Source organism: Oryctolagus cuniculus, chromosome 6, assembly GCF_964237555.1.
Source record: "Oryctolagus cuniculus chromosome 6, mOryCun1.1, whole genome shotgun sequence".
In the NCBI taxonomy this organism is placed as follows: Eukaryota; Metazoa; Chordata; class Mammalia; order Lagomorpha; family Leporidae; genus Oryctolagus; species Oryctolagus cuniculus.
The window spans coordinates 95,393,381-95,420,654 of record NC_091437.1 but is presented as its reverse complement, the minus strand read 5'-3'; the positions used below and the strand labels follow the sequence as shown (position 1 = coordinate 95,420,654).

The 27,274-nt window shown below is 43.7% G+C and overlaps 1 protein-coding gene across 8 annotated transcripts in view; it reads right to left on the bottom strand.

Annotated features, from left to right (window-relative positions):
* Positions 1–27,274, bottom strand: part of SULF1 (sulfatase 1) — a 194,829-nt gene that overhangs the window by 14,120 nt on the left and 153,435 nt on the right. For 4 of the 8 annotated variants that reach the window (XM_051844551.2, XM_051844553.2, XM_051844552.2 and 1 more), the window contains exons 13-20: positions 15,475–15,691; positions 11,554–11,806; positions 10,261–10,357; positions 8,086–8,180; positions 7,731–7,796; positions 6,194–6,366; positions 2,872–3,014; positions 2,655–2,778 (exon numbers count right to left, since the gene is read on the bottom strand). In XM_051844551.2, coding sequence (XP_051700511.1) covers positions 2,655–2,778; positions 2,872–3,014; positions 6,194–6,366; positions 7,731–7,796; positions 8,086–8,180; positions 10,261–10,357; positions 11,554–11,806; positions 15,475–15,691 — 1,168 coding nt within the window. Of the gene's footprint in view, positions 1–634; positions 808–2,654; positions 2,779–2,871; positions 3,015–6,193; positions 6,367–7,730; positions 7,797–8,085; positions 8,181–10,260; positions 10,358–11,553; positions 11,807–15,474; positions 15,692–27,274 lie in introns of those variants that run through there. The other 4 variants (XM_051844555.2, XM_051844556.2, XM_070075147.1 and 1 more) reach the window with 2 other exon arrangements.

Here is a 27,274-nt window from a genome sequence, read left to right as displayed (position 1 = left end):
GTGTAGAAAATTAACAATGGCTGATATTGCCAAGGGCCAGCAGGTGTCTGATGCCCTGTTAGAGCACCATGAGGTAGGAGGGGTAGATGAGGGTAATACGATGATAAGGCTGATGGTTGTTTGGGAAATTTTGTGCACAAGGCACTATTGTCTCAGTACTGTGTTGTGGGGATCTTTCTCGACCTCGGGTACCCGTCCTCACTCTCTACCACCATCTCTTTATTCACCACTGCCTGGCAGAGTCCTCTGACACGTGTGAGTGGTTGCTGATTTGGGGACCAAAGTTCTTTAATGATCACTGACCAGGAAGTTCCTTTGTTCCCCCCAACTTTCACTTGAGAATGCGCATCAGTCCTCGTGTGCCTTTGACATTATAATTAATAAAAATTTCTAACTTGTTTCCATGATGCCTCCCCACCAAATCAAAATGTAAGCATGACAAAGAAAATACATCTCCCACCCTCTCCCAGGCTCCCAAAGGCTGGTCTGCTTTTGTCACATCATTTCATGCTTAAAAGCATCAGCCAACAGGCAAACAAGCATGGCATGAGTAAATGCTCTGAGAAATGTCTTGCTGGGACAGTGAGCTGATTTGAAAGCAGAATGAAAAAAATCCGTAACCAATGACACAAGATGGCAGGGAATGCTGTTAGAACAAGCATGCACCCCAAGCTATACTCTGTGCAGCATGGTAAGAAACAGAAATTAGTTGGAATGACTGGAACATGCAATTATTGGGAAAGAAGCTGCCGAGAATAAAAAAGTGTGAATACCTGTGTAGATCATAGCTTCCTCCATCTTTATTTCCTGATATAGGGAAATAGAAGAGTAATTTATGTTAGCTTTAGAACTCATAAAACCATTCACTACGAAGTTTTCCATGCATAACATCTAAATCCTAAAAAGAAACATACTGTGTTAAACACAGAGAGGGTTGAAGTCCAACAGAGATTTTTTTTTCTATTAGGTTCGAAATGAAGATTGAAAGCTAGAAATAAAAAGGCTTAAGATAAAAATATATGAGACATGTGGGAAAAATGGAGAGGGGGTGAGAAAGGGAGGAGACTTTATTTAAAAGCAGTGAGAAAAATACTTCCAGAAGTCCGTGGAATTCTCAGCCAAAGTTAAATTTTGGTTATGTGAAACACTCGAGAAAATGGGCAATGGATAGTCTCCTGGAGGAATGATCTAGAAGGTGGAGAGGACTACCTGAAGTGTAACAGCAATGACTGGCTCCACCTTGTGTCACTTCACCATCAAGAGACACTGATATCAGATTTTGCTGAGTAGAGTTGTTATGTCATCACCAATAGGAGTTAAGAGCATTACGATTTTTTGGGAAGAAATATCTAGGTGTAACAGTTCGGGTGTCTCTACTAGCTGGTTTAGATTCCAGGCTTTTGTGGGTCCTTTATTCATCTCTTGCTCTTTCTTCTTTTTCTTTTGAGATTGGAGGAAAAGATCAACAGATAAGCAGAATATTTGAATTTGAGCTGAGTGAGGTCAGTGACCAAAGACCTATATTGTGTGTCCAGTCCCTGCCTGGCTGGCAACTCCTCCCCTAGGTATTCATTGAGAAGTGTTGATTGAGGCCTGGGATGTGACATCTCCCACAGGACTTATATTTTCCTATGGCACGAAAGCCTTTGGAACCCTGGAGTGGTAGAAATGACAAGTGAGGACACTGTCCATTTTGGAAAGGGATCCCCTGCCCCCTTTGTCTCCCATGACCCAGAGAGCTGCCCACTTTCATTGCTGGTGCTGCTGGCTCTGCCTGGAACTCAGAGACACAGCTGTTAAAGACACCAGAAAGCAGCTGCATAAATACTGCTCCCAAACGCCTGGAAGTTCAGCTCTTCATGCTTTTGGGGCTGACACGCTAGGCCAATGGCAATGCCCTTACCAGCTCCAGCCCTTTTTCCAACTTGCTATGGACCACCAACATTTCAATTTTTACAGAAATGATGAGAAGAAAATGGGTATTCTCATTAACCAGGAAAGAACTGGGGCTCACGCTAAGAGCTGTACCCTCCTTGCACCAAAGGAAGTGAGTTTAACACTACAGGGCAGGGAAGGAGCATCTGGCAGTTTCCATGGAGACCTTCTTGCTTCTGCTAGACACGGAGTTAATGCACTGCTCACGTATCTCTAGGTCCAGATGAGAAAATCTGGGACAAGAAGTCTAGTTCCCTGTGTTGTGGACCTGGATCCAACAGAGGGCATTTCAAAATGTGATAAGCAGAAATAGGACATTGTGTGTTTCCATCTATATTCCCTCAAAGAAGAGATTCTCATTTACTTTAGAGCATTTCTTATGACTGTTGACAGCAATGACAAAGAAATATCCAAAATTTTGATCTTGTCTCCCAGTAGATGCTTCTACTAGGAATCAAGGTTTGCCAACTGAATAGACCTGTGGGAGATACTGGAAGGAAGCATTCATCAAGTGTTTTGGTGGATTACATTTTTTCATTAATACAGCCAGAGTTAAGCTTAGAGAACCAATCACGTGTAGAATTGTCCAGAAAATTTCCTCTGTAAGTATCCACCAACTGCATATTTCTATATATCCACAGAATTATTTCAAAGGCAGAAAAGCTGGTAACACGAACAGCTGTCCCAGTAATAAAGAAAAAAATAAATCTTTTCCTTACCAATGTCAAGGCCCTTCGGTCTTGGGTTGCATTGCTTGTACCCTTGACAACTTCGGAGCTCCATCAGTTGTACATGCAGCTGATTCAAAACTCCCCGTTCTACTGTGTGCACTGTGTTTGTGAGCTGCGGGTGAGGAGAGCAGGACAATGCATTTTGGCTCTTGTTCTGGCTATCCTACTTTCAACATCCTCCATAAAATGATATGCATTTTCTTACCTGATAAGGATCTGTGTTCATGTCGAAATACTCCAAAAAGCCAGTGGCGAACTCGCAGAAGAGAAAGTTATGTGTCTCATTGACTGTACGCAAACACCAGTAGGTGTTATTGTTAGAACTCGTGCAAGCACAGAACGATCCCACTGGTGGGTGAAAAGACAAACAAAGCAAAATAAAAACATGGAAGACCTTGAGCAGGCAAGCTGTCCCAGCATTTCCTTGTCTTTACACTTCAAAGTTTGTGGTTTCTTTTCCATAAATGCTGTGGTTTCATATTAAGGACACCTGCACGTTTTCCCCATCTCTATACAGATTTTCTGTAAAACCAGGTGAAAAATGGAAAACAAGGTGGTGGTCTCCCACAGGCAGAATGCTAAGATGCATCTAGTAGTTTAGTTTAACCTCTCCTTAGCTCTGTGCTCATTTCAAAAACAGACATGGGTACATACTCAAAAAGGTTCAGAGGTCATTGCACTGGAGTGTCACATGCCTGGGTGCATTGACTTTTCTTTCCTATTTTTTTCAATGTTATTGAGGCAAGGGCTCAGGTTAGTACTACAGATATTGGGAATGTGGCAATAAACTATTTCTTCAAAATAGGAAACAGAATAGGTGAAAACTCAAAACTATGGCACATAGAATTGCTTTCTGAAATTTCAACTTCAGTATATACATTATATGTATCATATATATTACAAGCATACACACTGATACATATATTTCTGTATGCACAATATATGCAGAGGATCCTGAGATAAAAGGTATTTTTTTACTGTGACTTATTACCAAAAGAATTCTGATAGCTAGAAAGTGCCCCGGATTTGGTACCAAGTGAGATTAAGTCTCCACTTTGCTCTGAAAGACCCAAGTGACAGCAGATTTTTTTTTTTTGGCTCACTTTTTATTCCTCACATTGTTGCACAGTGGTACTCAGGGTCAGGTGCTCAAAGGTTAGCTATATTGACAAGAGTTATCGATCTTGGATGGAGTAGTTTGCTTGTTTGTTTATTTATTCAGCTAATACTGTGACAGGGGATGCAGTGTCATGAAGACATGGTCTCTTATTTTGAGAAGCTTGCAGCCTAGAGATCAAAGTTAAACAAAAACACAAGTAAAACAACTCAAAATAATCACAGATGTGGTCAGGCTCATGGAGAAAATGTAGGGCTTGCTGACAGTGTAGTGTAAAGGGGGCTTCATGTGGCCCGAGGCACAGGGAAAGTGTCCATCAGAAGTGACACGGCAATGGAGATGTGAAGGGGGAGTAATGTTTGACAGGCACAGAGGAAGAACCTTACGGAAAGAGGGAGCAAGACGTACAAAGGCCTTGTGGTGGGAGAGAGCTTGGAATGCTTACTAGAGAACGAGAAGGCAAGTTGTGGAGTAAGCAAGGTGGGAGGGAATGTCCCAGAGTAGGACTGGATTACAGAACACAGGTCCATGTTAAAGACATTGCTCTTTAGCCTAAGAAACACAGGGCACCGAAGACCACTTTAGTTCTTCTGGGCAGGACACATTGGTGAGAGGCAGAGAGGAGTCTGAGATGCCACTAAGGAAGGTTGGCCATGGGGAGGTAAGCAGTGGCGGAGGGTTGGGGAGGTTGGCCTCAATCGGGGTTGGAAGCAAGCAGGCAGATAGAGGGGTGACCTCTCCTTCTGGTGTGCACAAACTATGATTGTGCTGTCCACTACTTCCTGTTTCAAGGAGTTTCTAGCCCTGGCTACACCAGTGCATTACTTCTGCAGACCCCACTTATGCTGTTCCATCTGCCTGGGATGCTGTTCCCCTTCCACATGGATTGCCTTGCTCCATCTTTAGGTTTCAGCTGCTCAAACTTCACCTCCTTACAGAGCTCTGTCATCTCCCACTGTTCCCTTTGTATCATTAATACAGCTTGTTGTATTTATTTCACTTTCTTTCCTTATGCAAACTCCCCCAATTAAAACTAAGTATGAGGAGGGCAGAGCTCAAGGCATCATGTTCAGTGTCCCCAGTTCTCAGCTCTGAGCCTGGCAGAGGACAGAGCCTGAGCAATGGAAATAAGCCTTGGAGTTCCTGGTTCTAGAAACTCTAATAAGGTTTGATGCTATGACTGTAAGAGTTCAATCAGCCTCCATGTGATGGTTCAATGAAATGCACACATGGACACTGAAATCAAAGTACCAAAACAGGAAGGTGGAACAAAAATTGCTCCTGCAGAGGCCCTAGGTCCTCCCAAGCATGGTCTGTGGGTTCCTTGGGGTCTCCCAATCCCAGTTTGTGAAGCAGAGGCCAGGTGCTATGCAGCGATCCTCCCACAATCACAAAATTTGGTGTCTCATCTGGTCCTTGGTCTCCAAAGCCTTCAACTGAACAATGCTCCCCAAGAGCTTGGGTGTCATTTCTAATAATGCCTCTGTGGATAATGTGCACACACCACTAAAGAAAATACTTGCATTTCAGGGTGGGTATGTGGTGCAGCGGTTAACAATGCCATTGGGGTCACTCACATCGTGTGTTGGAATGCCTGGTTTGAGTCCTGGCTCTGCTGATGAGTACCCCGGGAGGCAGTGGGTGATGGCTCAAGTTCCTTGGCCCCTACCACCCATGTGGGAGATCAGGATGGAGTTCCTGGCTGCTGGCTTCAGCATGGTTCAGCCTTGTGTTATTTGTGGGCATTTGGAGAGTAAATCAGAATACAGAAGATCTCTCTCTCTCTCAGTCTCTCTCTCTCTCGGTCTTTCTCTCTCTCACTCTCTCTCTCGGTCTCTCTCTCTCTCTCTCTGCCTTTCAGATAAATTGAACAAAGAAGTAAACCAATAAAAAGTTCAGGAAAAATAAAACAGGTCCTATTTGAAAAAGAAAATACAAGCACTAATTTGAAAAGTATTATTATTCCAGACCCTCGGCAATTCAATGCAAAACCACACAATCACTAGGACGTGGGCCCTACATTTGAGTGTCTTTTACTATCCTTTCACTCCTTTTATTACGCTGAGTGTGCTCTGGACATAAAGCAGAAACAGCATCCATTTGCGGTCCATTTATTTGTCTATTTAGACTCAGAGTAGTCTTACCCAGTAGGGGCTCTGCCAGCTGGAGCCTGCCCTGCGGAACCACATCCTTGAGAGGAAAAACCCAAGGAGGAGTTGGTCTTTTCAAATAAACCGAAAAAATAAATTCCTAAAAAGGATTCAAATTGTGAGTATGGACTATACCAAGGTGCTTTTCTCTGCAATCGACATTCCTGGTTTTATGCCACAGAATCCCTAGTCTGTGTTCCTGGGGTGGGCATCGCAGTGTCTGCATGGAGGTGGGAAGCAGCACAGGAGGGGCGACTTACGGTTCCAGAACGGGGCCGTCTGCCAGTGGTTGTTGTCGTGGGTGAAGCAGGTGAGGCCAGGCAGGCTGCACTCCTCCCCCTTCCTCTGGCGTTTCTTCTCCTTCCTCTCCTTCTTCCTCCGACGGTTCTCCTTGAAAAGCTGCAGTTTGCTGTCTACTTCCTGGGCAGCCTCCCTAGCCCGGCAGAAGAGATTATTTTGCATGATCAGAAACTACTTCCTCAATCAAAAACGGGATTGTTGCAATGAGTCTTGCACTGACATTTAGATGCACAGTAATGAATTCTGGATTTTTTTTTAACAAATTTTATGATTATATCATCATTTAATCAGCTATAGGGAAGGCAAACTCACTCAGTGACAGCTCTCTTGGAGCTGATGGAACCCTAGCAGGATCAACAGCTTCCTCCTTACTTACATGGAAACACCAATGGAGGTGAATGTCAGGGTGAATCAGTGGCCGCTGCTGGCCGGGCCCTTTGCACAACTGTCTTCACTTGCTGGTGGCGCCACACTATCAGCCACTGAATCAATGGTGCGTTGGATTAGATGGCTTTGATTTGAAGGTTTAAAGAATTCTTAGATGAATTCTACAGGATGAGTTTGGAGAGGTGCTGGCACTGTGGCTCAGTGGGTTAAGGCCGCGGCCTGCAATGCTGGCATCCCCTATGAGTGCCGGTTGGAGTCCCAGCCACTCCACTTCCAATCCAGTTCCCTGTTAATGTGTCTAGGGAAGCAGTGGAGGATGGCACAAGTGCCTGGGCCCCTGCACCCATATGGGAGACCAGGAGGAAGCTCCTGGTTCCTGGCTTTGGCCTGGCTGTTGTGGCCATTTGGGACATGAACCAGAAAATGGAAGTTCCCTTTTTCTCTGTCTTTCCTGCTCTCTCTCTGTAACTCTGCCTTTCAAATAAATAAATCTTTAAAAAATGTTTTTTAATTAAATTTTAAAAAATTTTCATTTTTAAAATTTTAAATTAGGTTTTTACAGACTCAAGGTACCTTGTAGATATAATTCTACATTATTTTTTTTCTTTTTTCATTATCTTGACATTTGAATACAACTCTAACTCTGTTGAGGTTCAAATATTAAATCTCCTTTGCAAGCAAGTTTTGCTAGTATTTTTCAAATATGGATGTTTCTTTCCACTTTTAGAACCGAATGCTATTACAGGCTGCTCCATAGAACACACCAACCTAAACTGACCTAATGAGCCTTTGTCACTCTGTCACTCTGCATACTTTGCATCGAGTTTAGTCCAGATACTGGTTCCGTAGAGAATGCAGAAATGCACACAGGATGAGAGAATGCAACACAGCTGTCGTTGCTTGGGTTGCACAGGATTCCAAAAGCATTGCATGGCTCCCGGGGGAGGCGTCGGCTTTGTGCCCCCCTTCTCGAGTTATGTGCCCTACTGGGTGAAACTGCCTCCTCCAGGGCAGTGCCACTGTGCCCACAGGGAACCCTCCTGCCTCCCAGAGGCGCCTTGGGGACAGTCCCTGACATCCAGCAAATGTGGAAAACAGAGCATGACTTACTTGAATGGGTGAAGATGGCTCTTTAATTTCTCTTGCTTTCTTACACCTTTCTCTTTATTATAATAGCTGCAGGCAAGGAAATGAAAAAGTGAGTCTTCACATTTGACCCCAACCGTTCATAAAAAGAAAGCAACGGAGAAAAAAGGTCAGCACTTTGCCGTAACACTTCTAGCTTCTTGGGACTTTTTACCTTCTGGCAGATTTAGTTTGACTTATATAGGTTAGGTCATCTACTATACAGTAATGCATTCACAGGAAACTCTGTCGGTGAGAGAGGACAAGGAGCCTGGTACCGACCCCATAGCCTGTGTGAGTTGGAGTCTGCAGAAGCAGCCGGCAGAGGCTCCAGGCTCACCTCTGTTTACCGCAGCTACACTCCTCAGGCTTCCTCCTCTTCAGGTGTCCTCTCACTTCTCTTAAATTTTTGATTTTATCTTGTAGAGCCTCAATCTGCAAAACAGAGATTTGCAAAATTGCCCTTTGAGATCATGATTTGCTTTGCAAAGTACCTTTCTTTTTTTTTTTTTTTTTTTTTTTTTTGGACAGACAGAGTGGACAGTGAGAGAGAGAGAGACAGAGAGAAAGGTCTTCCTTTTGCCATTGGTTCACCCTCCAATGGCCGCTGCGGCCGGCGCGCTGCGGCTGGCGCGCTGCGGCCAGCGCACCACGCTGATCCGATGGCAGGAGCCAGGTACTTATCTTGGTCTCCCATGGGGTGCAGGGCCCAAGCACTTGGGCCATCCTCCACTGCACTCCCTGGCCACAGCAGAGAGCTGCCTGGAAGAGGGGCAACTGGGACAGAATCCGGCGCCCCGACAGGGACTAGAACCTGGTGTGCCGGTGCCGCAAGGCGGAGGATTAGCCTAGTGAGCCGCAGCGCCGGCTGTACCTTTCTTTTCATCTTATTGGCTGTGTTCTTCTTCTTTTTTTTAAGAAAGCTTTTATTTAATAAATACAAATTTCATAGGTACAGCTTTAGGAATATAGCAATTCTTCCCCCCATATCTGCCCTCCCCAGCCCAAACTGTACCACCTCCTACTCCCTCTCCCATCCCATTCTTCATTAAGATTCACACTCTTATTTATGATGTCAGTGATCACCCAAGGCTCTTGTCATGAGCTGCTAAAGCTATGGAAGCCTTTTGAGTCCACCAACTCCATCAGTATTTATACAGGGATAAGCAAAGTGGAAGTTATCTCCTCCCTTCAGAGAAAAGTACCTCCTTCTTTGATTGCCCCTTCTTTCCACTGGCATCTCACTCACAGAGATCCTTCATGTAGGTCATTTTTTGCCACAATGTCTTGGCTTTCTATGCCTGAAAAGCTCTCAGAGGCCTTTCAGCCAGACCAGGAAGCCTTAAGGGTTGATTTCGAGGGCAGAGTGCTGTTTGGGGCATTTGTCATTCTATGAGTGTGCTTTATGGATTGGTTGTGTTCTATAACCACTCATTTGAGACAATAATTCATTCGGAAACAAACCGAATCTACCTCTATGTGAAGAAACTTTAAAAAGTTTGTGGAGGCGTGGCTGTGTCGCCTAGCAGTTCAGACACAGTTACAAAGCTCACATCTCACTTTGGAAGACCTGTGTTCAATACAGGCTCCAGCTCCTGATCTCGGCTTCCTGGTGATGCAGAAACTGGTAGGCAGCAGTGATGGATCAAGGAATTGTGCTCCTGATACCCCCAAAGGACACCTAGATTTGAGTTCCCAGCTTCAAACTTTTAGCCAGGGCCAGTCCTGGCTTTTGTGGGGAATTGCAATCAGTTGATGGGAGCCCCATCTCTTTCTCTATTTCTCAAAAAAAGTAGGAAAATGGAATGAAAAGTTGTTTATTTTGATGCCAACAATTTGATGCCAACCCATGTCTCATGCCTAGTCTTTTTATAATACATATTTTCCATGAACTTTTTGAAGGCACCTTGTGTTCTGATATGTTATAACTAAAATTTTTTTAAAGATTTATTTATTTATTTGAAAGGCACAGTTACAGAGAGGCAGAAAGAGAGATCTTCCATCTGCTGGTTCACTCCCCAAATGGCCGCAATGGCCAGAGCCGGGCTGATCTGAAGCCAGGAGCCAGGAGCTACTTCTAGGTCTCCCTCATGAGTGCAGGGGCCCAAGGACTTGGGCCACCTTCCACTGCTTTCCCAGGCCATGGCAGAGAGCTGGGTGGGAAGTGGAGTAGCTGGGTCTCAAGCCAGCGCCCATATGGGATGCCAGCACGGCAGGCGGTGGCTTTACCCACCACACCACAATACTGGCATTTCTATGAATAAATCATTTTCCTGCAGAGACATCAGAAGGCTACGAGTCCATCCTCACTCTCTTCTCACACTCCGTTTCATTTGCAGCAGTCTATCACACAATCACTGGAGGACAGATACCTTGATTACTTTTTTTTTCCTTTTTTATGTAATTACAAAAATGATGAGGTGGGTGGACACACGGCAGGTTGCACCATCACAGCAGGGCTGGCACACCGATTTTGAATTTGGACTAGACCCTACAATTGCATGGCCATGCTTACCTCTTTGTCAATATATGCCTTATGGTCCTTCCAGGCTCTGGCTGATTGGTACAGTTCTCTCTCACAATGGATTGTGTCATTTGGAAGAATAAAACACCTGCACAAACCAACCAAAATATAAGACATAAATTCATATTCCAAACAGAACGTATTATCCTCTAAAGTCTTGACATAGATGAGACAGGGAGTTTGGAGTACATGCCTAGCCAGAGTATGTGGAACGTGTTCTGTCACTTGGCTGGGAGAGGGATGATGTCACAGCTCTGTGACTGAGGCTGTCGCTAAGGCCGCCTTTCAGGGCAGCTCTCAAAATCCCTGACCCCTGGAACAGATATCGGCCCAGAACTCAAGTTTTGAAAACCTAAGCAAATACATGTAGAAAAAAGTTTTTACAGTCCTAATAAAAACGGCTTGTTTGAAGAAATGCAGAGCCAGAAAGGGCGTACTCAGCCCATCCATTCTGCCATAAAGAGCTTGCTTTAAGTGTGTCATTACGCTCTGAAGCAAAGAAGCTGCCCCAGAGATGGAGAGCAGGTGGGATATGGGGTCAATCTATAATACAAGAGAAATAAATCCCAGCCTGCCTCTCCTAGTATATCACCCTAACAGCTGCAGGCACCGAGACCTGTCCCACAGATGAAAATCCTGGCAAGATCTTGGTACCTCACCTCCCCAAAGTAGTGAAACTGGGGAGAAAACAGAGATCTTGCCAATAAATTCAGAAAGAGTGCAAGCGATTTTGGAAGGAACTGAACAGCCAATGAGTCCATTAGAGCTAGGGGGGAGTCATCTCCCTTTCCTGTTTCCCTGATTTCCAAGGCCCTTTCTGTTCTCTGAGGTCTGGGCAGCCATTCCTAACCTACATCATCTTTCTGGAAGCTTCTCGGAGACCCAGCTTCCTCCCCTGGCTACATTTAGTTTCTGAGGTCCTCACTCACCCCATTGCTGGGATGAACAGTGACCAGGCAGCATGGAAGAGCCTCTCTCAGCTCCCATAAACTATTTCCATCTGTTTTCTAGATACATACAAACTCTGTGTTGCTAAGTCAAGATAGGACAAACTGACTGGCTGGATTCCCAGCTGATCAGCCTTGGAGTGAAATTGAACCCATAGCACACAGCCTATGTGTGCTAATGATGGTTGGGACTCCTCAATGCTTCCTGGAGTGACCCAGTTATTTTGGACACCATATTTCTGAATGATCCAACTTTTTGCAAAGCACAACACAGTGGTCCCAGGGGAGGAAGGGTAAGTTTGAACCCAAGCCTAATGAACATGTAGAGTCCTCATACTTGTGTGTCACTCGCACAGTGGTGGGCGGGCCCACAGCATTGCTGCTGTCTGCCAGCATCCCGGCCCCGTTGCCACTGCTGCCCGCCTGGCGGCCTCGCAGTCCTCTGTGGCCTTCATCATGGCGCTTGGCAATGTTTCTTGGTTGCAATACTTGCAATTCCTCTTCTTCCAAATTGATGTCATAGATTTCGCCTTCAAATTCAACGGATAAGGAACGTGTCTGCCGGGTATGGACGAACCTGGGCTTGTACTCTGGAAATAAGGGAAGTCACGTTAGCAGGGATGTCCTCGTGGAGTTTAGGAGGGAAGACAACGATGATGTGGCCCAGGGGCAGTCCTGAGAGGGGCTGGCAGGACCCAGGGCACTGCTGAGAGGCATTGTGGTGGCCTGGGCGGCTTCCTAGAGTTCATGCCACTGCACAGCTGGGAGGGACAATGTGCTTCTCTGAGTCTCAGGCAACTTTCATTCCTCAAGTATGGATCTCTACGATCCTGTCCACTTACAGCAGCCTAGGACCTCCTACCTTCAGTTTTCAATGGAAACTGCTAAGGCAGTTGGTTCAGCTACAACTATGTTCCCAATGATGGTGTTAATCATAATGACTGCATTATGCATGGTGCACTAACTTCCCACGCATGACATCTGACCTCAAAGAGTTTTGTTACAAGAGTTAACAGTAAAACTTGTTCTCCAAGATTTATTTCATTTTAGTGTATTAAGTGGAAGATAGTCTTATGTCTCATAATAACTTATGACTATCACTATCACTATAACTAGTGATGGCTAAGTGCTCCCAAAAGATGTATCATTCTTGGGCACTTGTTCCCTCCCACCCCTCAAAGAAACCTTTTATTTAAGGACTATCAACTTCATGGATTTCATAGGTGCAACTTTAGGAATACAGTGATTCTTCCCACCATCCCACCTTCCCACCCACACTCCCATCCCTCCTCCTCCTCCCTCTCCTATTCCCAGTCCCATTCTCTACTAAGATCCATTTTTGATTAACTTGTACACAGAAGACCAACTCTATACTAAGTAAAGAGTTCAACAATTTGCACAAAAACAACAACAAATCTGTTCCTCAACAGTCGAGACAAGGGCTGTCCAAACTCATTGCATCAACTGTTGAACTCTTTACTTAGTACAGAGTTGGTCTTCTGTATATAAAGATAAATAAAAATGAATCTTAATGAAGAATGGGATGGGAGAGGGAGTAGGAGGTGGGACAGGAGTGGGGGTGGAAGGTGGAAAGTGGGTATGGGGGGAAGAATTGCTATATTCCTAAAGCTGTACCTATGAAATTTGTGTTCATTAAATAAAAGCTTTCTAAAAAAAAAAAAAAGGTTATTGCAGCTTGAAGTTAAGTTCATTTCTTTTTTTTTTTTTTTCAGAAACTTAATTAACTTTAAAGAATCTTGGGTGTTTCTTTAAAGTTAATTGTTTCTCAAAAGAAAAAGAAATGAAATTAATTTGGAAAAAAGACTATCTTTTTTTTCATTTTCTTTAACTGAATCATTATAATGAAACCAGTTTGTGGGGTCCTATGTAATACCTTGATCCATATAAGCACTGTGGAATATCCATACAAAGGAAAACACATCTCTCTTCTAAAACGGCGATCATTTCTTTAGGCTGATGCCACTCAACACCTTTTCTTCTAGCTTACTTGAAGCACACAGTAATAAGGACAATTCTTCACTGTTGCTAGCTCTATACTCCAGTCTCCTGCCAGTGTAGGCCTTGGGAGGCAGCACATGACTGCACATGACTGCAGTTGGGTCCTGCACCCACATGGGAGGAAACCTTCCAGTTCCTGGCTTGTGCTTGGAACCCTGCTGGGGACTGTTGTGAATATTTAGGGAGTGAACCAGTGGATGGGAATTCTGTCTATCTATCTCTGTTTCTCTTTCCACCTGTTGAATAAAAATAAATTATAAAAAACACAGCAGGTTGTCAGTGTAGGCGGACGAATGCGTTGTTTTCATCCTTAACCACTGGGTGAGAAAATGGAGGCTCTGCATGTTCTGCATCTTTTGCAGGGTTGGGGAGTGAGGCTAAAATCTCAGGCTACAAAGTCTTGCCTTTACAGGCTTCTTTGTCAAAAGAGGTGAGTGCTTAGCCTCCTTCTAGCTACACCAGCAGTAGAAGATTGCTATCAGCAAAGTGAAAACTTGGCGAACACTTTCATTAGCCAACAGACTTCTCACACTTGGTAGATGGAAGGTAACAGGCGGAGGCCAGCGTGTCTTCTGGTGACCATGGGATACTGTTACTTGCTCATCAGGTGCTAGATAAGAACTTTAATGTGGGCCGGTGCCGTGGCTCACTAGGCTAATCCTCCACCTGCGGCGCCAGCACACCGGGTTCTAGTCCCGGTCAGGGCGCCAGATTCTGTCCCGGTTGCCCCTCTTCCAGCCCAGCACTCTGCTGTGGCCAGGGAGTGCAGTGGAGGATGGCCCAAGTGCTTGGGCCCTGCACCTGCATGGGAGACCAGGAGAAGCACCTGGCTCCTGCCATCGGATCAGTGCGGTGCGCCGGCAGCAGCGCGCTGGCCGTGGCGGCCATTGGAGGGTGAACCAACGGCAAAGGAAGACCTTTCTCTCTGTCTCTCTCTCTCACTGTCCACTCTGCCTGTCAAAAAAATAAAAAAAAAGAAATAAAAAAAAAAAAGAAAAAAAAGAATTTGTTGAGAGGGGCAGCATTGTGGAACAGTGGATTATGCTGCCACTTGCAATGCGGGCATGCCATATGAACCCCGGGTTGAGTCTCAGCTGCTTCATTTCCCATACAGCAAACTGCTAGTGCACTTGGTAAGGCTGTGGAAGATGGGGTCCCTTGCCATGCACATGGGAGACCCAGATGGAGTTCCAGGCTCCTGACTTTGGCTTGGACCAGGCCTGGCTGTTGCAGCCATTTGGGGAGACATCTGGGTGGAAGATCTCTTCCTGTCTCTCTCCACTCTCATCACTCTGCCTTTAAAATAATAAATAAATGTTTTTTAAAAAAGGATTTTTTCAGTGTTACTGACATTGAGGAAGAAAAATGTGCATATATACACGGAATATACTTATAATTTTAGATGAAATTTCAGGGGTTTCATTACCCTAATGCTCATATTGTGGATTCTAGGATAAAGATGTCTGTTCTAGGGCCTTATATTGTCTAATGAATAATCTGACTTACAAATCTTGGACACAGAATTGAATTTAATGTAGTTTGCTTATTTCCAAACCAGTACAAAATCACCACAGAACTGAGTCACTTTCACACTAGTCCACCAGATGGCACTAGACTCTCATTATTTTTTAGAAGATGCTAGACTGTGAGTTTTCCTATTTCTATAATCCTAGAATTTTTATGAAGAAAATGCTAGGCAGTGCTTTTCATTCTGAATCCAACTAGTTTGACCCTGTCACCCAACAAGAATTAACCATTTGACAGAATTTAGAAAAATATACTGTCCTAACAGAGATTAAAATATATGCTTTTTTAAAAAAAAGTGTTTACACTCTTCATCTTACGTGCACATGCACATACACTGAAAACTTACTTTTTTTTTTAAAGGCAGACAAAGCAGAAAATTAGCATGAAAGTAAAATAAAATGGACCTAAACCATGCTTTTACTCTGGAATAACCCCTCTGCACGTTTTTTTTTAACGTATGCAATCATTTTGCATTTGGTGCTTATATTAAATATCCTTTCATTCTCTGCCTAAGTGAAAATGTTTACAAAGCAAATTTTCAAGTTAATCTTAACTTTCTAATTTAAAAAACAAAAAGCAAAAACAAAAGCCATCGATTTGCTTTTAGCCTGAGAACTAGGCGTGGGTAATCTCTAAAAACGTGGAAAGAGCGACCATTTGTCCCTGTAAGGCCTTGGTCAGCCACGGAGATGCTCACAAAAGTACGGCTTACTTGGAGTGCCCTGGTTTCTCAGGAACTGCCGTTGACTCTTCCTCTGGCTCCTGCTGGCGCGATAACCAGACTCCCTGCAGCTGCACTCTTTGTCCTTGTCGTGGAAGCCGCGAGAGTAGAGGTTCCGCGTGCTCTGCCGGACCGCGAGCAGGTCACTGGGTCCTTTGCACTTGTGGATCCGCAGCTTGCCAGACGCATCTTGGATGCACTGCCACTTCTGCAAGGGCCAACGGGAAAGCAGGTGATGGATTCCGACTCGGGGGTGACTGATTAAGGCCTGCTTGCCGCCTTAGCTTAGTTTTAGTGTTGCCTTTGTGGAAGCACTGGCAAAACCATTAGAGAGAGTGAAGGGAGAAAGCAAGCTTTTAAGGGACCCTGCAATCACGCATTGCTCTGTTATTTCTTTCACGGGGGCCGAGAGAGATGACAATGAAATCATTGGAAATCAGAACGACCTCGATGACTCTGGAGCCAAAAACTGATATACGAATCCTCAGCAACCAGACTAAACAGTCTTGAATGAAACATGGAAAAGCCCTTAGTCCACCACGACACAGGGCACAGCTGTCAGGGCTGTTTTCACCAGCCCCTTCTTGCTCTGCAAAAACAAACTTGGCTGCTTTGTTCTCTGCCCCTGCATTTCTAATGAGAGCCCAGGAAGAGCAGCACACGAGGAACACAGAGATGAGTTTAACCGGAGTCCCTCCCAGGGCCAGCCAGCTCTCGCCTTCCCCAGACATTGGCAAGCTTGTCAGGTTTCCTTTTGTGTCTCCTTCTGCAAACACTGCACACCCAGCATGCTCCTAGAAGGGACCCCCACCTGGGGAGCAGGCCCAGGGCTTTCTGGTTGGGGTCTTCTGTCAAGCTTGCCGCACGATGCTGCAGGCTCCCTCGAATTAAACCCGAGCCTGTTTCACAGTTAAGTCTTCCCCGTGCCTCTTGAGTAGTGATCTGGCTGAAATAACAGCTCCTCACTCTGGGGGTCATTTCATGGGTTCCACCACAGTTCTCTTGAAGGCCTAATAACTTGTTTGCTTTTTCCTTCTCCTCCCTAACATGAGGGAACCTCAAAAAGTTTGTAGAAAAAAATGGAGTGGAAAGAGAGCTTTATTTTGGGTGCAAAATAATTTTGACATCCATGCAGAATTTTTGCAAAATATGCATTTTCCATGAACTTTTTGAGGACTCCCCCCGCCGTGTTATGCAAGATTAGTATTGGACCTCAATTTTCAATTGATCAAGACTATTACAGCAAGCCACAATGTGGTGTTTTCAAACTTTCTTTTTCTTTCCCTGCTCCCTTGACAAGAATTACTTGGTTATTATTATGTGTTGAAACTTTTCTGTAGATGAATACATGTCTAAACTCTGGCAATACAATAGTATCTACACTATACAATTATGTGCTTGCTATGCCATTTACATGCTTTCAGATATACTGAAATAAGTAAATAACTATTAAAGGACATTCTTTCATGCACCATTTAAAATGACCTCATATTCCCCTGTTGTAACACAACTGCACTTTGAGTGACATCTTGATTGCAAAGTTTTCTAATGCAAGATGAAGTTTGACTAAGGGTTGCAGATGGCTTTGCCATGAGACAAATGATGCTTGTAAGCAAAACAACATGCAATGGATCACAACAAACAAGATGTAGAGCCACAGCTTTTTCTTAATGAAGTTGTATGTTCTCATGTATTGAATTTCTGAGTTGCCTCTGGGCTTTGATTGTCTAATTCCTAAATCCTAGAACTACAGAGGCTGTTCTATGATTTTGCTTTAGCCTTCTGCGCTTTCGGTGCTACTCAAGGCCCATATTTTAAGCCCTGTCAGGTTCTACCCTTTGGTGGCTTGGCTAAAAAGTCCTCAGTGTTCATCCAGAGAAGGGGGCACCCATGAGATAAGGCAACCACCTAGTTGCCACACCATGAAAACGCAACACAAACAAGAATTATTTCAAGGGGGGTGGGTGTTTGGCTTAGTGATTAAGATCTGGTTAGGCTGTGTGCCCTATCAGAGTGCCTTGGGTTCAATTCCTGGTTCAGCTCCTGACTGCAGTTGCTCAAGAGGTTGGGTCCATGCCACACATATGGGAGACTTGGATCGAGTTTCCGGCCTGTGGCTCTGGCCTGGCCCAGCTTAGGCTGTTGTAGACACTTGGGGAGTGAACCAGTGGATGAGAACTCTGTCAGTGTCTCTCTGCCTTTCAAATAAATAATTTAAAAATAAAAACTAAAAAGTAAAATAAATAAATAGGAACTAGAGTTGACTACTTAAAGTCTACAGTAGCAAGAGAAGAGGTCAGTGGATTCCGAATCCATAGCCAAGTAGAAGCTTCAGAAATGCCATATCTTGGGGCCGGTGCTGTGGCGTAGCAGGTAAAGCCACCACCTGCAGTGCTGGCATCCCATATGGGCGCCGGTTTGAGACCCGGCTGCTCCACTTCTGATCCAGCTCTCTGCTATGGCCTGGAAAAGCAGTAGAAGATGGCCCAAGTCCTTGGGTCCCTGCACCCATGAGGGAGACCCAGAAGAAGCTCCTGGCTTCAGATCAGTGCAGCTCCGGCCGTTGCGGCCAATTGGGGAGTGAATCAACAGATGGAAGTTCTCACTCTCTCTCTGCTCTGCCTCTCCTCTCTCTGTGTAACTCTGACTTTCAAATAAAGAAATAAATATTAAAAAAAATTTTAAAAAGAAAGAAATGCCTTATCTTCAATGACAGAAAAATGTGACTAACTCTATTCTTTTTTTCTTTGTTTAAACATTTTATTTATTTATTTGAGAGCTAGAGTTACAGACAAAGAGATGGAGAGACAGAGATAGAGAGGTCTTCCTTCTGCTGGTTCAAGCCCCAAATGGCCACAACTGCCGGAGCTGGGCTGATCTGAAGCCAGGAGCTAGGAGCTTCTCGCAGGTCCCCAATGTGGACACAGGGGCCCAAGCACATGGGCAATCTTCTAATACTTTCACAGGCCATAGCAGAGAGCTGGATCAGAAGAGGAACAGCCGGGATAGGAACCGGAACCCATATGAGATGCCGGCGTTGCAGACAGAGGCTTAGCCTGCTAAACCAAAATGCCAGCCCTGACTGACTTTATACTTGAAGAATGATAGTTTTAAGTCTTTTTGTGGATTTGCTTTGTGTCAATTATACTACATTAATTTTTAAATGGCATGACTATGGTGAAAACTTACTGGAGTTTTATAACTACATCACATTAAAAAAATTCTACGTGGTTAGTTTTGGTTTTTGTTTGTTTCTTTGGCCAGGAAGAGCTTACGATACAAAGGAGATTCTTGTAGAACATAAAAGTGTAGACACAGGGCTGGTATTGTGGCATAGCAGGTAAAGCTGCCGCCTGCAGTGCCAGCATTCCATATGGACAGTGGTTCGAGTCCTGGCTGCTCCACTTCTGATCCAGCTCTCTGTTATGGCCTGAGAAAGCAGTAGAAGATGGCCCAAGGGACTGGGCCCTTGCACCTGTGCGGGAGACCCACGAGAAGCTCCTGGCTTCTGGCTCCAGATAGGCTCAGCTCTGGGCATTGCGGCCATTTGGGGGAGTGAACCAGTGGAAGGAAGACCTCTCTCTCTCTCTCTCTCTCTCTCTCTCTCACTTTCTCTTTCTCTCTCTGCATCTGCCTCTTTGTAACTCTGCCTTCCAAATAAATAAACAAATCTTTAAAAAAAAGTGTAGGCACAATTTTTAGTGACTTAGCCAATTTAGAATCCATCCTGAATTTTCCCATTAGTCAAATTGCTTGTTGGTTTCTTATGGGATAGAGATTAAGAGAAAGGGTTCACTTCATGAAAAGTTGGATTTAACCACATCAGATGTCGGGCAATAACAATACAAAACCAAACACACATACATGTATGTACATGTACACACATGCACATACATTCACATGTCTACAAATACAAACACACTCATATATGACATAAAGCAGGTATCTACGCACATGCTTGGATAAAGCAAGAGCCACTGATAAAAATGGCAATTACTTTCTCTACCATGGACTCTGAAAAAAATCAGGGCTACTATTAGGTAATGTAATTAGCTAAAGACTTAGACAATCTCCTCAAGGGCAAGCATACAAGCAATTTCAATGAAATATAATTGCCACACATTTGCCACCATCATTTCAGTGCTTGATATCATGACAAGTTTTATGACAATGCAATAAAACCTTGAAATAGCTGCCACTAAAGCAGTGATTTTACTTAGAGAGTTTATTGCGGGAGGCAAAGAAAGAGAATTTTTAAAAGAATTACTCTGAATCTCACACCACAAGCCATGTAAGTGGTCAAAATCACAAGCAGAGGAAATGACTCCGCATTATCACAGTTTGGGGAATTAGATGAGCGCCTGAGCTCATGAGGGGCACCTGCTAAGGAGCCCTGGAGTCAGCATCAGAGATGAGCTTTGTGCAACAAGGACATTGCCACAAATACAGCTCTCACCCTGCCACACGTTTGTCAAAGCCCTTGAACTTTATCAGAAGGTCAGTTAATTGCCAAATCCCACTGTCTCCATCTTCATCTACCATCCACTGTTTTTTGCAAGTCCCTTCCTGCCTTCCTGGGACAACATCAATCAATTTTCCCCTATCTTTTTGATGGGTCAGTTTGTAGCAATAATTTAGTACACATTCATTCCACAAACTATTCTGCACATTTATGGTGCAGATAGAACTAATTTAATAGCTCAATAGATAATTTCTTTCATTATTATTTCATTCTAACCTTTCCAGCTACACTGGAACTTAGAATTAAAGGCAAGGACTATGTCTCATATTCTTGAATTATTCCCAGAAGTTAATTTGGCACACAATCACTCTGATAGATAATTACACATTACTGGTTTTGATTGATTAGCTCTGCATGCAAATAACTTCTGATGAGGAAGCTGGCTATTTTGGTACAAGGATACATGTGTGTAGCCAGCTTGACAAAATCAAACTTAATGAGAAATGTGTCAAATGTCTTTCAATCAGTCCAAGTCATCATCATCTTTACCACGCCATTACTGTCATCTACTGCATTCTTAGTTGATATCACATACTGGTATAGAGCACTTTATAGGAATATATTCATTTCATCCTTATAACAACATAATGCGCTGCCACCATTCATTTTTGGAGCAGGATTTGTGGTGAATACCACATGTATCCTGTCTTGGACTTGGGAATGGAATTTTGTACTCTTATTGTGTGGCTTAAAGGAAAAAAATCTGGACTTTCAAACTATAAAAGCCTGGATTTGAATACCAGCTTTATCACATCGCTATGCGGCCCCAGGCAAGTTAGCTGTGCGGATCAGGAGAGCTGGAGATAACAGGCTCTGCAAGAATTTGGCACGTGGTAGGTACTCAACAAAGGCAGCTTTTTTTTTTTTTTTTTTTTGTCTTTAATTATACAAACACAGCCTCCAAATTTATTGCTTGATGAACTGGATATAGTGTCCACTTGATGAGAGGTAGCCATTTTTAATGGAGATAAGTATTAGGTTGGGAACCTAAAGAATTCAATTTTAATTTTCTCTTGCGCTATCTCTATGGCCTTCAGCAATTTGCAGAATCTTTGTTCTTCTAGATTCCACATCTGGTAAAATAATGCTTTCTTCTCTTGGCCTCACGCATATGTCCTGAGAATACATTGTTGAGTGTGGAGTTCTGGGGGAAAAGATATACTGTATGAATCCAGAGCAGTACTATCGTAATTGACCTTCCAGCATGTCTATCTAACTCTTGGGGAAGTTAATGTTTCCAGGTTGGAAATTATACATAACAGAATCATTATTATTTGGTGGGGGAGTTCATGACTTTGAATCACACAAATCTGTTTGAACTCAGACTCATCACTCTTCTAGCTGTGTGACTTTGGCAAAATTATTTTCCCATCTCAGCTTCAGTGTCTTCCTGTTTAAAATGGGCATGAAGGGCTGGCATTGTTTGCACAGTGGTTTAAGCCTCTGCTTGCAACAATGGCATCCCATATCGCTTCCTGCTAATGTGCCTGGAAAGACAGCAGAAGATGGCCTGAATAATTGGGCCCTGGCCACCCACATAGGACACCTGGATGGAGTTCCTGGTTCCTGGCTTCAGCCTGGCCTAGCCACAGCTGTTGTTTGGGGAGTAAACCAGCAGATAGATAGATCTCTCTCTCTCTTTTCACACACACACACACACACACACACACACACACACTGCCTTTCAAATAAATAAAGCAAATCTTTTAAAAAACAAATTGGCATAATAAATATTTTATATACTAGTTTCCCATGCAAAATGCTTAGCATGACATTAGGTGATTGTATAGCTCCACCTGAAGTAACTAGCAGATCATGATAATAATTGCACATTTTGCAATACATACATTTCTCAGATTGGTTAAGGATGCTCTATGTTCTTATGCATGCATACTCATGCCCATGTGCAAAAACAAATTTGGATGCAAGTTTTTCAAAGTTACATACCAATGAAAGCTTAATTACACACATACAAATGCACACAAACATGCTCACATTCTTCAATATTATGTGTCTTATGTGGATTTGGCCATCATGCAGGTCAAATCATGTTCTCTGAAATGTAACAAATGTACAGCAATTCTGTGATAATCTGATATCCTTAATGCCGGTACCAACATCATAAAAAACAGTTACCTTCATGTGGACATGTGTCTAAAATTTTATCTCAGCACTGGAGAAGAAGAGACAGAATAAACATCCCTGTTCAAATTGCTACTGAGCTCAAGCCATTGTCATGTTTGGCTGTAACTGTGAAGAACCTGTGCCCAGGCTGTTTACCTCCTTTGTTTTTTTTGGGGGGGGATGGAACAAGAAACTAGAAAGGAAGAAGTAGAAAGGAGAGAAGTGTTTCTTCCTTTAAATTTTCAACTGGGTAATCATTTGTAAAAATCAACACTGGGATGCTGGAAGAATGGTCCTTGCACTTCAGGAAAAATAAAATCGGTGCATGGCCCCCAGCAATCCACAAGAACTTGTTGAGTTCTTGCAATGTGCCGGGCACTGTTCCTGGTGCTTGACATGCCTAGCTCAGTTTTTACAGCAATGCTCCACAGCAGGTACTATTATTACATCCATTTTACAGGTGAAGAAACAGAGGCAGAGTTAGGTGAAGTGATTACTCATGGTTATGTACCAAGAAAGTGACTTTCACTGGGTACCCTACCCAGGACAGCGATATAAAGGAGAGTGGCTTGGGCCAAGGTGTGGATCCTGGAAGGCGGAGGCACCAGCTTGTAGGCAGATGGGAGCCTGGGATGCCCGTGCTGTGTTTGAGGGACAGGGTTAAGGGGAACCTGACCAAGCAGTTGAGAAGACACAGCCTATGTAGACACAGTGGGTTCATGTTACGTAGTTTATGAGTAAACGGCTGTCCTTAGGTGCGTGCGTGTCCTTCTGTCTTGCTTGAAGTAAATGTACAGAATCAATCTGTCTGAGCAGAGCAGCCATTCAGACACAGCCTTCAGACTGGAGTTGTAAGGAAGCAAGCCTTGCAGGCTGAGTGTGCCCCACTGGGCCCGTGGACAGATGAGAATTCCGTCCAAGGATGGCCGGGGACTCAGTGCTTCTGCATGTGCCCTCTGGAATCAGGACAGCCTGGAGATGTCTGTGAGCCAGGCTGCAGTTTGTACCAGGGTTCCAGGAGTTTCTGGAAGCAGGCTATCCATTTCTGGCAAACTAACAGTTCTAACCAGAGCTCACTGGTAAATGTGTTTCTACTCACGCTCTGTAGCTGGCCACAAAGGGTCAAAGGGAAAACTTTAGGAGGAGAACACGATTCCTGGAACCAAATTATTTTACTCTCAACAAGTGATATTCGAATTTCTTTTATAATATTCTCAACTTGCTTGATGCTGCAGTCCTTCCAGAATTTTAAACAAATCTTTGATGCTCTACTGACACAGTAGCAGAGCCACAAACTAAGTTGCCAGAACACTGGAATTCAACAACCCAACTAAAGGACGTGGCATTTGCTTTATTAAAACAAAACAGGCTGCTTTTTTCCTTTTCAATGCCAGAGCATATATAAAACGTGTTTCAAAACTGGATGCCCGAGGAATTTCCCTTTATATAGCTTGTCGAAGGAATCATAATCTATACCTAGGAGGAAAAACAAACAACCCAATAATGCTCACTCAGCGTCTATGGCTCTCAATCGTCTGGGAGCTCGAAAAAAGCAATACCACCTGGGATCCCTCCCTAGGGATCCTGATTTAATTTGTCCCGGGTGGCACTTGAACAGCTTTTCTAAAGCTGCTCGTGAAATGCTAACGTGTAATCAAGACTGAGAACCACTGCTGTAGGTGCTGTGAATGGTGGGAGCCAGTCATTCATAGCAAACACCATTCATAATTTCAAAGGGAAAATCTACAGCCTTACACTTTTGCAGAGGTAGCACACTATAGGGAACAAAGTCCTCAATGTGAAGTGAAAAGATGCAGGTTTTGGCTTTGCTTTGTAGCTTAAGTGTTTGGGACCTAAATTTCCTTAGCAAGAAAATGGTAGATTTCTAAGACTCCTTCTAACTTTGACATTCTTTGATTCTAGGCCTGTGATTCTTTTCTTTGCATTTTAAACTTTTTCTTATTTATTTGAAAGCACAAGAGAGATCTCTTCCATTTACTATTCACTCCCCCAAATGCCTTGAACAATGTGACTGGGCAAAACCAAGGCCAGGACCTGGGACTCCCACATGGGTAGCAGGGACTCAGCTCTTTGAGCCATCATCTGTCTGCAGCCTCCCATGATGCACATTAGTGGGGAGCTGCAATAGGGCGTGGAGCTGAGACTCAAACCTAGGCACTCCAGTATGGGACGCTGGAATCACAAGTGGCAATCTTAACTGCTGCACCAAATACCTGCCCCATGTGTTTCTTAACCCTGTTAAATAAATACAGATGCCTCCCTTCACCTTTGACTTCTCTGACTGGTCTGGGGTGAGGTGATGCATGAGTATTTTTTCAAAAGCTTCTCCAGGTGATTTCAATGTGCAGCCGGAGCTGAGCATCACCGATCTGTGCTTTCTGCTGAACAGGAGCCTTTGAAGACGAAAGTTGAGATCTGCACATGAGTGTGCACACCTGCATGTGTGCACAGGGAGAGGTATGTCTGCACATAAATGTACTTGGGAGTGTAACACCGAGCAGCGAGAGTGGTGGGACTTCATATTAATTCAGGAACAGGGAAATAATGCAAACACATATGTCCAGGTTGTCTTAATTAGTCCCTGCTGGTTGTTCTATGCACAGTCAAGAAGCAATGCCAAGTATCTGGGATTGCAGCCCATTTTAATTCCCCTTTGGTTCCAAGGAATGAATAAGACAGGTAGAATGGCCTGGAACAGTAACAACACCCAATGTTTGCACATTGGAGAAAATTAATCTCAGTCTCACCTAGCACTTGACATATATGGTATCACTTAATCTTCACAAGAGTGAGATTCATTTTCTCTGTTTCGAGATGGAAAACCTGAAACTCAGGAAGATACGATGAGAAAGTGGTAGCTGCCAATATTCTAAGCTAAACCTTTTGACCTCAAATTCCTTTTTCCTTTTCTTACTCTGTTTCTTGCATTCATGCTGATTCTACCAAACCATGCTTAGGTAGCCAGGCACGGAGTGTGGCAGAAGAGGGCATACACTCTCTTTGTTGATTGGGAAGGAGAAAAACAGGGCAATATTGCTGATTTTTCCCCTTCATATCCTGTGGAAAGCCAAACTTAGGACTGTGTCACCTTACAATGGAAATAGTTAGCTTGAGTCAGACGAGGTACAGGCCAGGTGCGAAGCCAGTGACAGGGGAGCAGATTCCAAGTAAGTTCATTCTAGGCTTAGCTGTCACCTTGACCCTGAACAAAGCAATCTTATTTTTCTGGGCTTTCTTCCTCCCTTTTTAAAGTCAGCAATGCTGCCACTGGAGAGATGATCTTCAAAAGAGCCAGCTAGGAAGAGTAAAAGGCTAAGACACAGGGATTCTATAGAACACGAGAGAGCTATCAGGTTTCACCCGGTTTCCATATGTGCCTTCAAGAGGCTCAACATTTTCCTGAAGTTCTCAGAATTTTATGCCATGGCTTGCGCTCCATCAGTAGGTTCGGTAGGGGGTGAGAACAGCACTTCTCACACTTTCAAGGAGCATCAGAGTTACCTGGAAAATATAATAAGCACAGCCTGCCCTGCCTCACCCCGAGGGCTTCTGATTCAGTAAGTCTGGGGTGGCCAGAGAAACTGCATTTCTAACTAGCTCCCAGGTGATGCTGATCTGGTTTGGGGACCACACAGCACCTACCATGAGCTTAGATGAATAATTCACTAGGGCCATGGATACACTGAGGCTTGAGTAGTCTGAAACCTGCTCTGTGTCTCACCCTTTCTGGAGCCCACAATAGCCCATTTAAAGACAGTCTACAAAAATAACATCCCTGCCAGGGGCATAGCCTGATTCTTTGTTCCCCTAATTCAGGCACTTCTCAAAGTGATCATTGCTGACATTCTCATATATCCATGCAATGGAATCTTAGTTCATTCCAATTCACATAGGAATGCAGCAGCAGAGAATTGCAGGGAACCACACAGGAAAGCAAGCATTCTATGGGCGCAAAACGAGTTTATAAAAATAGGAAAAAGCAAAATTAAGTTTTTAACATAGCATTCAACATGTAAGTGAAAAGCTTGTGCCAAAGTACCATAACCTAGTTTATGCAACACTTGCCCTTCAGGGCAGAGAGTAAAACTTCAGGGCAAACCAGATAGGAGGGATTTGCAGAATTGTATCCTGAAAGGTAGGCAGTGTACCTTATTCCCAAATGGTTATAATGTTCACCACTTAGAGGGCTAAAACAGCAACAAATGCACCAATTTGTATAATTTACATTTAATACTGAACATTTCCAACTCCTGAGTAAAAGTAACTAGTCTATTGCAGCTGGCTCATAAAAATCATCTTAGAGTTACAAAACAATTCTGAGGTTTTATTCATAATGATACTTACAGCTTCCAGAAGAAAGGTTTGAAGACTTCAAATTAAAATATAATGAGTAGGTCTATGCTTCTCTCCTAAACACTTGAAAATTAAGACTTACTAGAATGCCATGCAGGCCGGGGTTTATCCCTTCCTTTAGCAGCTCTCCCTGCCCACCCTCTTCTATTTCAAAGGGATGCTGTGTACGAAAAAGTCTGAGGAACTAAGGAGGAGATGGATCAAGTTGTTTATAAGAATTGTCTCTATTCAAGAAGCTAGATACCATATCATAAAAGTATAATGAATGAGTCCATTTTAATAACCACGCTACTCCTTTCATGCATGCTATCTTGAACTGGTATTGACTAAGTCGCGTGGATGGTGAGAGGTCAGATAACTTACAAAGATGCACAAAATATCTGGAGTCTCCTTTACCTCATTAAGGCAATCTACCTTGGAGGGCAGCAAGTGGCTTAGGTGTTTAAATTAAACTCCTTTTTGCACCTAGTTTTGCTAACCTGCCAGTCACCCTTTGTAAACAAATAGTGGATGACAATGCCTACCACCCTTGACAAATACGGGGAATAATTTGAATAAGCGCATATAGAAACCTATGTACCATGATTTAAAACAAGTGCTCAGCACATATTAGTTCTTACCACTTTCCTGATTTTTTCCTAAGTTATGGTGATTTAGGTAGAGATTCAACTTCTCTCTCATTATGACATAGCATTTTCTTTTAGCTAGTATAGATTCCAGTGAAGAATATTTCAAATGATAGGTGTCCATGTGTTCTCACTTTCCATAAAA